General features: G+C 40.6%; 1 protein-coding gene across 1 annotated transcript in view; it reads left to right on the forward strand.

The window, feature by feature from the left end:
- The window catches only part of jag1b (jagged canonical Notch ligand 1b), a 47672-nt gene that overhangs the window by 1218 nt on the left and 34361 nt on the right, over nucleotides 1–12093 (forward strand). Inside the window, exon 3 of the mRNA XM_068044327.1 lies at nucleotides 10774–10822. Coding sequence (XP_067900428.1) covers nucleotides 10774–10822 — 49 coding nt within the window. The remainder of the gene's footprint in view (nucleotides 1–10773; nucleotides 10823–12093) is intronic.

The following is a 12093-nucleotide window of genomic DNA, read 5'->3' on the forward strand; positions in this document are numbered from 1 at the left end:
CTTGTTGCACTTTCTAATACTTTTCAAAAACTTTTAAAACTTGTTTTAACACTTGTGTTCAAGCAGTTTTAAAAAAAAACATTAACCGCTGTGTGTGTATGTTCTATGGGCGATGTTTATTCCTCAGGACTAGTGGGAGCCAGCGTCTGCAAAGCAAAAATGACTTTTTTTCTCCTTTTATAATAGAACTGTGGTGCATTTGTCACGTTTTTTAAAAATTGCGCTCTCTGTATAACAGCATTTCATTTTTGAGAGGAGAGAAAGGAGAATGGCTTCTTGCAAAGAGAGTGTTCATTGCCATCTTAAAACCTGCAGCCCCTTTGCCGCTGAGTCGATGTGAAATGTCGATGTATGGTGTGGCTGTAATATGCCATGTACCCAAAGCTTTTTCACCTCGACTTCACTTTGCATTTTTAATATTTTTTTCCAGTTTCCAGTGTTTGATAAGGGGTGTGTTTTACATTAGGCTCCTACGCCTGAACCCACACCCTAATGTGGGGTTTAAAAGAAAAAGTTTGCTTGGACTTGAATTGCAGATCCATCATTGCACAGTTTAAAGTGTGGGTGTCTTTTGCAACATCTCATTAGGTTCTTCCAGTCTAGTTTCAGTTAAGGAAATTACAACTTCCTACCCCTAGCAAAATGACCAAGTAAATTTGCTTTTGTGGACTTTTTTAGTAAGAAACTGTTGAGTCAGATTCTATGTGATGGAGGCAATGATAATGGAAAGATTCTGAAGGCTGAAATTTCACTGGCTGAACATTTATAATCTATGTATACAAGTGTCTGTTGCATGAAGATTGATATGAATTCCACTTTTAAATCTGACCTAGTGATTTGTGTGTTTAGAGAAAATAGTCAGCATTCAGAGCTTGAGTTTCTGGCAAAGTATTCATCTGGGTTCCTAATATGTTCCCATGACACTTTGAGTACATAGATGCTACTCTTGCATTGTGGCTGATGTCTTTCTATTTGCATGTAGTGTAATCAAAGTTGCATTTTTTTGGAAAGGTTTCAAATGAACAAATGATTGGGCAGATGAGTGGTACAAGATTATGGAGTCTTGATGCAATTGAGATGCAAGTCAACAAGTTAAAATGTACTGGGTGATTTTGAGTCCTGCTCCAAATTTTCACTTTGCTAAGAAAATGCAAGTTTGCGTGAAAATATGAAATAGAATGGTTTTCAGCACGGTGCAGGTTCTCTCCTCCCCCCCCCCCCCCCCCCCCCCCCCCCCCATCAAGGAAGTTCTTAACCACGTCCTTTGTGTTAAATGGAAGACTGTCCCACTGAAGCATTACAATCCTACAAAAAGTGACAGTTTCCTTGAATGGGTCAGTTACTGTGACTGACAGTTAAGCTGCAGCTTGTAAAGGAGAGGATTATCTTGATTATGTACGGGCCCCCAATAAAAGAAAAGATAAAATGAAATATTTGTGATTTGATGGGTCAATTGAAAGTTACACGCAGGAGTTTTATGTTGACTTGTTAGGAGCACTTAGTAAGCTTTAGTAGTACTGTGCTGTCATAGCCAAGTAAGCACTCATTGAAGTATTCGTGAATGGCCTTTGTGAATGTGCAGTGTAGAGAGGCACAAGGGAGATGAGAGTATTGTCTGTAAAATCGTGAAGTAATGCATAGTGCAACCCTGTCCAAATGTCGTGTTTAACTGCATCCCCTGCACTTGGACCTCTGTAGTAATCAGCACTGGTCTTTCATTTGGTCGCTATTGGGGTTTTTAGTTCCTTGTTATGGGTTTAGTATTGTAGATGACCTGATACAAAGGAGCACATTCCTTGTAATTGGGGGTATATGGTTGAAAAAGCTGCGTTGCCTTGACTACAACTATTGACACTTCCTTTCTTCCCTCTTTGTGTTGAAAGGTGAGCTCTAATTGGACATTGTCATCTTGCATGCTTGCTTATTCAGAGAGCGTGTACTTGGCAATTCCAGCCATTATGGCAAATCAACAAATGTAAATTGTACCACAGTAGGTGAGGGAGAAGTCAAGAATGTCAGAGCAGTTGCATATAATAGTAAATGCGAGGGTGATACTTTTTTTCACAAATAGTTTACAGCTCAGCTCTGATGTGTCGGGTTTGACAGGGAAATGCGAGTAATGGGTGTGGAGATGGTGGGCTGTAAATTCATTTAGATGATTGGAAGGTTGAATGGGTTGCTAGGAAACGTAGAAACACCCTAGCGCTGAGGAATAACTAGAGTGCACTCGAGCTGCACCTGCATTGGAAGGAGTTAGCACAAATGCCTGTAAAAGTCAAACCTGAGTTTAAAACACTGCCCCACTTAGTGACGTGACAAGTGTTAGCACTATTGTATGCAGGGCTGTTTTTGTAAATTTAACTCTTGCATGGTGGGGGTGGGAAAGCCCCACATTATCTCCCAGCAAATAGTGTCCTGCTGTTGATGTAGAATTGATCAGAAACGCATGAGCCATTGGTCATGGCAATGTGCAGTAGAATAGGAAATCTAAATTATGCAATAGTCGGAAGTGCACTATGTATCTTGGGCTGCTGTAATTCAAATACCTGGATCTCATTGTACTGCAAACTACTGCTGTGGTTCATTGTTTTAGAAAAGACCCTGTTGTCTTATATTGAACTTAATTTGGAATCCCAACAAAATAGTGTTTTTTCAGTACGCTACTTAAAATGTTAGCTTTGCTATCCCCCTCTCCCTTATTTTTAGGTTGAAGTTTTAGAACTTTTTAAAAAAACCTAGGATGGCTTTCATTTTAGGGAGGATGCAGAGCAGTAATTCTGGAGAAAGACTGGAAAATTAATATTGTAGTTGGGCTAGAAATCAGTTTGGTGAATAAACTTGAGTGAAATTCTCTGTTCAGTTTGTTGCAGCCCCGCAGTTCATGTGCATAAGTCTTAGATCTTTTTTTCTGCTGGAGTTGGTGAGTTCCCTTTGGGAATAATCAGTGTTTGTTCTTCCCTTATGGCATGTCTGAATTTAATTTCAATTTGTTTAGAAGACAAAAGCACGGTCTTGGGATTGGCTGGTTAGCCAATTGATAGCCATCGGACTCCTGCAGATAGCTATCCGCAAGAATGAGAACTTCTCAAGTTGATCTGAAAGTTGGTTCGGCTGTATTGAGATGGCTTTCGAAATACATTCATTTTATTTTCAAGAAAAGACAAACAGCCGTCAGGTTTATTTTTTTCAAATTGATAACTGCATGAGTTTTTTTTTTCCCCCTGAAAAATATATATTCACTTTGCAGTGATAGTATTCAGCAAAATGATAATTTTGCCAAGGAATGAATTTGTGGTGAGTTTGGGGCAAGAGGCTGTAGTATTTCTAAACAGATCTTGTAATGTTTCCAGCCTTGCTAAATCCCTCTGCTCTTGTCATTTTAGAACTCCCATGGATTTGATATGCAGTTGTGGTCTCCAGGCAGCCTAAGTGAGGCTGCACCTGGTACTTTGTGTGAAAGTGTGTGGGAAATCTCTGACTAGTCAGTCAGTGCACTGAGTCTGCCTTCTGGCACAATTAAAGAATGGTGATCAACTTCAGATGCTGGATTTTTTTTAAAGTTGGTTGTGGGGGGTGGGGGAAGGAGGAGGAGAATACTTTTGAAGTAGATGAAGTTTATTTAAATTATCTTTTTTTTTTATATGCCTGTGGCATATTGTTTTATGGCCTAATTTAACAAATGTTCTTGTTAAACAGAATAGAGGGGAAACCTTGCAGTTTTTTTAAAAACTCTTGGTCACGCACTGCAGCAGTTGTGATCAAATTTCAATTTAATGCGATCACTAAGGTACAGTGAATGACCACTTCTGAACACTGAACCTGATCTAGGAGCCAGTGATCTGGACAATGCTATCTTGTGTGTTCCTATTGAATAAAGAATGGAGTGGATTAAATGTAATGGGGACACCTTTGTTTCTTGGCTTTATTGACAAAATAGTTCAGTGTAACTGAAAAATCTGGGTCTTTTTTGATTTGCTATTAGCTGGAATGCTGACTATGCACAAACTGTACAACTGTCAGGAAACCACAACATGTCAATGAAAGTAGCCAGTTTATTTTGGAAGCCATTTTGTGTGCAGTAATGTTCAGTTAGATGACAAAATTCGTCCTTGGCTCCAGCACTGCTAATTTCCAGTGTATTAAAAAGGCTGGCATGGAAAATGCTTGTTAGGGTAATGGATGGAATTGGCTATTGAACACTGCTTATACATTTTCAAAGTTTTTTTTTAAAGCACAGGCTCGATTTTATTTAATTTTACCCTAAGTAACTAAACCTCTTGTCCAGACTTGCTCTTCATGAACCTGACTGCTGCGCCCGGCTAACTGCAAGGTATTTCTTCTATTAACCTTGCACCCTCAATAACTGGTGCATTTTAATAGATTTTTCAATGGGATGCTTTTCTCCAAAGCAACTCCCAATATTAACCAGAAAAGATGAAAAAGCTGCATTCTTGCCAAACTTGTAAAATGTATGCTCTTTGCATTTTCTAACAGGCTAATGTTGGCATAACTTGTGCTTTGCATTGTGTGCCTGTGTGTACTTTTTCCCCCTTTTTTAAAAAAAAACGCTGTTTGGCTTATCAGTATTCTGAGTCTAGGAAGTGGTGTTCTGGCCACCCAGACAGAGGCGGGGATTGCTAATATTAACCAAGAACAATAGCAAAAGCAAACTGACTGCGATGAGGATTACGGAATATAATGGAGCCATCCAGAAATAATGCTAATACAGGACAAGCAACAGGAAGCACTAGTAGACTCAGCATTGCTGAGCTTCCAGGCACACCAGAACTTCAAATAATGGCAACTTCAGCATATTATATATTCACAGGATACTAATTATTCCAACAGGCTCGCCAGATCAGACATCCCAGTTTATGGGATGTTACACACTCAGTTTGGATAGCGGTACTTTTGTCTTTCATCGTTTGGCAACCGCAGGACAGCTGCTGGAATAGAGGGGTGCTAGCCTTCAGCTGCCAGTTTGGCCACTGATCTCAAAGAAAAGAGGCCAGCAGCTGCTTATATCATTAATTTGTTTTACATCTCAACTTAATGTGGCAATGAAGTGTTTCCCCTTCTGTTCTGGAACCAGAGGTTATTAATTTAGTTCCTATTGGTGAAACGAGAGCAATTTTCAGTTTTTTGTATTCGGGTGCTTCCTTGCCCTCAATCCAGTCTTGTATTGGAGCCATGCTCCTACCAGTCTTGTAGGATGTTGGGTCAAAATGTTGCTGTCGCAGGGCATCTAACAGCATCTGCCATTAGGTTTATAATGTTTTTTTAGATGAGATGAAATAAAAGGATCCCGCTGTATAAATCAAGCTTTCTCGCAGTTGACTGCTCAAAGGAGCAAGTATTAAGAATTATCGTATAATTCTATACTGAAGGGGCAAATGACTACTGGAGCTGCTGTGGACCTTCAAGATGGGCTCACTTTTGGGGGGGAAAATACTTGCCTTTATATAGTGCCTTTCACGACCACTAGGCATCCTAACGTGCTTTACAGCCAATAAAGTACTTTTGAAGTGCAGTCACTTTTAATGTAGGAAATGTGGGAGCTAATGTGTGCACAGTAAGCTCCCACCAGCAACAATGTGATGACCAGATAATCCATTTTTGTGATGTTGGTTAATTATTAGCCAGGGCACCAGGGATAACTCCCCTACTGTTCTTTGAAATAGTATCATGGAATCTTTTATGTCCACCCGAGAGTACAGATGGGGCCTCATTTTTTTTTTAAAGTCTCATGCACGCGATGGCACCTCTGACAGTGCAGCACTCCCTCAGTACTGCACTGTTATGTCAGCTTAGATTGTTGTGCTCGGGTCCTGAAGTGGGACTTGAACCCACATCCTTCTCATTCAGTGACGAGTGCAACCGATTGAGCCATGGCTGGCACAGTGAGGTGGGAGATAAATTTGGAGATCTTTAACTTCACTAATTAGCCTTTTTAATTCATCCAACTTAATTACTGTTCTTGAATGCCTGATTCCTTGGGTGTGTTGGATGGAATTTAATGTAGCAATTGACACGTGCGCAATGCTAAAGTTGACATTTATTTGAATTTTAGTATCTATTTGATAGAGGTGTTTAAATTCATGGGTTTAGATGGAGAAAAACTTCCCAGTGTCAGGGCCAATAAAGAGAGGGCACAGATTTGAGGTGATTAGCAACAGAACCAGAGGGCGACATGAAAATATTTTTAAGTAATAAAGTATTCAAGATATTGAATGCACGGCCCGATAGTGTGGTGGATACAGATTCAATAGTAGCCTTCAAAGGGGAATTGGATAAATACTTGGAGAAAAAATTGCAAAGGGAATGGGAAAGATCTGGGTGGGGTGGGGGAAGCACGACTAATTGGACTGTTCTTCGAAAGAGCTGGCCCTGACACGATGGGCCGAAAGGCCTCCTGTGCTGTACTAGTCTGATTTTTTTTTTTTTTTTTGCAGTGCAGCACCACAAGACATTGATCAAGATTCTGACCTTGACTTGGCTAAATCTCAATAGATGTTTATATGTATCTGTAGCCCAACAGGCTATCTACTTAATGGCATTGAACAATTAGTGACTGATTTTCTACATTCTTTTTGTACTGGATAGTTCCCCCTTTTCTCACTTTAAAATAGAAATATAATTGATTTGAAAATCGTTAAAATATTGTGAACCTAGACTTATTGCTCCACTCCTCCTTTACAGAGCCAGACTCTCTCTGGAATCGGTGTGTTTTAATGTGAGACAGTGCTGGCATTTGTAGGGTCAGGCCTGGTGAAAGCTAGGATTATTTTAAGGGAACAAATATTCAAAATAAGTCAAGTACTTAAACACTGGGAAGTGCTGTGGAGTCTCTTGTATTGACAAGGTGGGAAAGTAAATAACTGCAAGTGCTGCAAATGTGCAGGGAATCATGAGCATCTGAAAAGATAGCTTAATATTTTAAGCGTAGACTTAGGACTGCCTTTGTGTCCCCCAGTCTTGTGAAAATGATAAGTTTACCTTTTCAAATGTCCTTCTTTCTCTCCTCTCCGACCTCCCCCTCATCTCCCCCCCCCCCCCCCCCCGACACATTGAGCAGAATATTTGGCAAGAACTAGTGATATAGAAAGCTTTAAGCAGATCACATTTACAGTTTAAATGCTAATTATTCAATCCATATCCTTTAAATAGCTTACTGGCAAAGAGCAATTAATTATTCCACTTGGAATTATATTTTCTTCCAACCCTAGTGAACCATATTTGTATCATTCCAAACTTTACAATGTAAACTTACTGTGCAGCTGTTCAGTTTTATTAAACTTTGTGGGGGCACATTATCAAAACTCTCAAATCGTTCCAAGTTAACTAAAATCTTGTAAAACCTTGGTGTTGGGAGAGTATGAGACCAGCTTCTAGCATAGTGAATACAATTTGTTTTTGGAGAATAAAAGATGTAACATTCTGCCTTTTGGAATATTTGAAAAGGGACAGGAAACACTATTGCATCGAAAGGGCTGAATATATGGTAATGACTTGAAAATAAACACTAAATTCATGATTCGGTTTTGAGACAGTATCTAATTTTGAGCAAAGGTATCTGTGCTGCTACTCCTCCCTCCCCACAGCACCACCAAAGGATCACATTTTTATTGTTTAATGTGGGTGGATCATGGTTTTCCTGCGTACTGAGCAATTATAATGATGGACAGAATGATTTCTTTGTGTGGGATATATTGGTTTGAATAACTGCACTGTGTCTTGAGCTGTCCATTAATTCAGTGATGAGAGTAGGTCAAGTCTGAGCATGGGAAAAATAAACGACATACTGATATCTACCCAGTACTGATAACCTGGCAGTGAATCATCAGAGGAAAATTTTAATGGGAAAAGTCTGCTGTGTGTGTTTTGATATTGACTATTAAACTATGACTGAGTTAGTTTGTCCACAGTAAGCCATTTAACATGTGGTCTTAGTTATGACACCTTGTATTCTTCTACATAGTAATGCAACCTGGATGCTTTAATTTAACAACATTTGGATTTAAAAAAAAAGACTTGTTACTCCTGCAAGGTGATTTTTAGAATACTAAGCAGAGCTGTCTCTCCATTTAAATGGGTAGAATGGTGAATACAATTTAAAAATTCCCTTTGTCCTTCCCTCCTGGAACGGTGAAAGATATGTTCCGAGGGGGTTGGTGAGTGTCTGCCTTTTGCCAGGTGCCTTGTCCGGTTGCAAGCTTATGATGCATGTTGGCTGTGTCAGTTTGGCAGTGGGGGACTTCACAGTTCAGTCTATCATGGCTTCAGCTGCTCCTCATGCACTTGCTGTTTCCAGCATGGGTCACTAGATAGTGATTGGGACCTTCCCATTCTCTCGCCCCCCCCATCACCCCTTCTCGAGTCCAGACATACCGTGGCTTAATTGTCTTGCCCTTTGGTTAAGACATGCCTCAGTGCAAACTGGACCAAGCTTGGGGCAGCCGTCCAAACGACTTAAGTACTCTTATTAACTGAGCCATCAGGGCTTCATTTGCTGTAAGGTTTTAACTATTAACAGTTTGTTTGTCTTCAGTCCCTGCCACAAGCTCCATTGCCTAGCCGCTGACTCCATCCCTCTCCCTGGCAACTGTCTGAGGCTGAACCAGACTGTTTGCAAACTTTGCATTGCATGTGACCCCAAGATTGGCTTCTGATCACACATCCACGCCATAACCAAGACGGCTTCTGTGATGTTGAGCAACTCGACCCTGCCTCAGCTCATCTGCTGAAACCCTCACCTGTGCCTTTGTTAGCTCTAGACTTGATGCCGACATACTTTTTGGCCACCTTCCACCCTGCATAAAGTTGTGCTTATCCAAAAATCTGCCTGTATCCTAATTCGCACCAAGTCCTGTTCACCCGTCACCTCTGTGTTGGCTGAATTACACTGCCTCAATTTTAAAATTCTCATCCTTGGTCTCAAATCAGTCCATGGCCTTGTCCCCTCCCTATCTCTAACCTCCTCCAGCTCTACAACCCTCAAATCTCTGCTCTTCCAATTCTTGCCTCGTGCATCCCCTATTTTTAATCGGTCTGCCATTGGTGACTGTTCTCTTAGCTACCTAGGCCCTAAGCTGTGGAATTCTCACTATCTCCTCTCCTGTACGATGATTCTTAAAAGCAGCTCTCAGATCAAGTATTTGGTCACCTGTCCTAATATCTCCTTATGTGGCTTGGTGTAATTTTTTTGATTGAGCTCCTGTGAATCACCTTTGGGACATTTTACTACGTTAAAGGCGCTATATAAATGCAATTGGTTATCTGTGGTGTTGAATCCTATGATTTCAGATTAAGGCCATAGTAACACTTGGTCACCTCATACTCTGTGATGCCCACCTTCATCATCTGTGCCCATTGCTGCCACACTTAATGCAAAACTTGAATACCAAGCTGCATATGCATTGACTTTTGAGTTTAATTGCACCAAATATTTTGCTGCTACACTTTGAAAGCAAACCTCCGATTTCAAATTGCTTCCCGTGCTTAATTAGATTTTTGGTGGCATTAGGTAATGCTATGATCCTATCACCTAACAAGTAATTTTTAGGCTGCAGGTTGAGTCTCTTAAATTGAGGCATGAGGTACTTGCCTGGGCTTGCCTGTTTTTGGTCCTGTTAAAGGCTTTTTCCCACAGTGATCAGCAAGTGAAACCGAAGTTTCACTTGGCTGTGAATATGACACAATTGGGTTTCAATCCAAAAATGCTGTCTATCCCACCTTGTTTTTTTTGTAAAATTTGGCGATTGCATTCATTGAGGTATTGTTTGGACTTTTGCTGTCAGGATTTTGACCTTCGTAGTTATTTAGGAAGTTAAAACAGTTCCTTTTGAGGAGAAAAAATAACATTTTTAATAACTGCTGACCCAAATAGTCCTTGTAAACCTAGAGTATGGAATAACCAGAATCATTTTGTTCAATAAACTGCAGTAAGATCGATGCAACTGGCTGCCATTTATAAAAAGTTTTGCTCTTAAAATTTGAGGGAGTTTGGTGAGTGTTTTAGTATTCTGGCAAGGTTTCGCATTATCTAGTATTACTCTTCAATGCTGACAGTGTTGCAGCGTTCCAGTGGGATAATGCTGTGCCTGTCGATGTGGCGAGTAGGTGTGTTTTTTTTCCAGGATGGTTTTTCGCACCAGCTTTTGTTCAGACAGGAAAATGTTCCTTTTCTTCTGCTGAGATTCATAAGATCTGCCCTTGGATATTTGATACTTGTGGGAGTAGTGATGGCCTAAGACAGACAAAGCATTTTGAAAAGGGTGCTGAAATGAAGAAACCCCATGGGATTGTATTGCTCGGTTTAACTCTTCCACCTCAATGTTCTTCACTTACAACAGCAGCAGGGGGAAGAAAAAGCACTTTTGACATCCATTGTGCTACAGAAATTGACAGCTTCAGGTTTAAATCTGCGAAATGTAAAACATTTGGGGGAAGGAAGAGTTGGAAATGCAAGATCATTTAACTTGCAGGGGGCGCAGGGAGGGAGGGTGGGGGAATATAATGGTAACTATCCTTTCCACTTCCGATTTGTACAGGCGATGAGAACCTTTTTCATTTAAAGGTCACTGCAGTTTTAATTAAATAATTACTGTCCATCTCAAAACATTGTGCTATTTAATTGCTGCTTGCTTGGCTCTGCAAGGTATACAAATCTCAGGGTAGTGCAGATACTTTTTTTGAATGGATGTCTTTTTTTAAAAAGAATGTTGCTTTCATGCTTCCTGATTTTAATGCCTGCATTTTCTGTTTGTCTTGCAGAGGTCCTATACTTTGATTGTGGAAGCCTGTGACTACAATAATGACACCAGTAAGTGTTGGAGTCGACTTGGGTTACAGATTTGTGTGCAGTATAAATAGAAATGGCATGCTCAGTAAAGTAGATGTTACATCATGTCATTTTAACTTAAACCAGGGAGGCTCAGTTTGAAAGTGTAGAGGATGTAAGGCATTTGCAGATCTCTTAATCTTGGTTTGGAGGCTGGATTTGGGCTACAGTTGATTACCCAATTTGTTATTTAATGTTTTTGATTTTCTTCAAACCCCCCCAATCCCCAGTCAAATCAAGTTTTGTCTCTCGTCTTATTCTGACACTTAATCCCACATTATCAACCTAAAGGGATGGTGCAGTCTAGTTGTGGGCATTCTTCTCCCCCTTTTAAGCTTAGCCCATTCCCAGTGTTGGACTGTGTGCTGACAGGTGGGCTGTGGGGGAGGGGCAGCAAGTAGGGAGGAACATGCCTTACTTGGCTATGAGTGTTTTTTATACAGCTGATGGGTAACGGCAGGTGTTTGGGTCATGCAGGCCTATGTGGCCTTGACCAGGAGTCATATGCACAACTGTATATCATAAACCTGTAATGACTGTACTGCTTGCATTTCCTCTAGCTCTGGCAAAATTCTCAACTGTCTGTATTAACACTTGACCCAGTTTAGGATTTCCTGGATTGTTGAAAGTCCGTATACTTTTAAAATACATACAAATTGAAATGCATAAACATACCTGTTGATGCAGACAGAAGCTAGATGAAACGAGCATTTTTAACTGCAGATTGTTGAACTGACCTCTCATTTCTCAAGCTCTGTGGTCTCGGGTAAAATTCTGACTTGGAAGTACAGCTGAGCCCTATTTATGATGGGGGAGCTAATGAATCACAGAATGGTTATAGCAGAGAAGGTGGCCATTTGGCCCATTGTCTGCACAGATTCTCTCCAAGAGCAATTCAGCTAGTCCTGCTATCCCACCCTTTCCCTGTGGCCCTGCAAATGTTCTCAGATGCTTATTCCAATTCCCTTTTGAAAGCCACAATTGAATCTGCCTCCACCACACGCTCGGGCAGTACATTCCAGATCCTCACTGCGTAAAAATTCTTTTTTCTCAATCATAAATTGCTGCCCTCTGGTTCTTAACCCTTCTGCCAATGGGAACCGTTTCTCGCGATCTACTCTGTCTAGACCCATGATTTTGAAGACCTCTATGAAATCTCTCAACCTTCCCTTCTCCAAGGAGAACAACCACAGTTTTGTCGATTTTATCCACGTAACTGAAGTCCTTCGATTACTGGGGTTATGAAGGACAGA

The sequence above is a fragment of the Heterodontus francisci genome, chromosome 13, assembly GCF_036365525.1.
Source record: "Heterodontus francisci isolate sHetFra1 chromosome 13, sHetFra1.hap1, whole genome shotgun sequence".
Taxonomy (NCBI): domain Eukaryota; kingdom Metazoa; phylum Chordata; class Chondrichthyes; order Heterodontiformes; family Heterodontidae; genus Heterodontus; species Heterodontus francisci.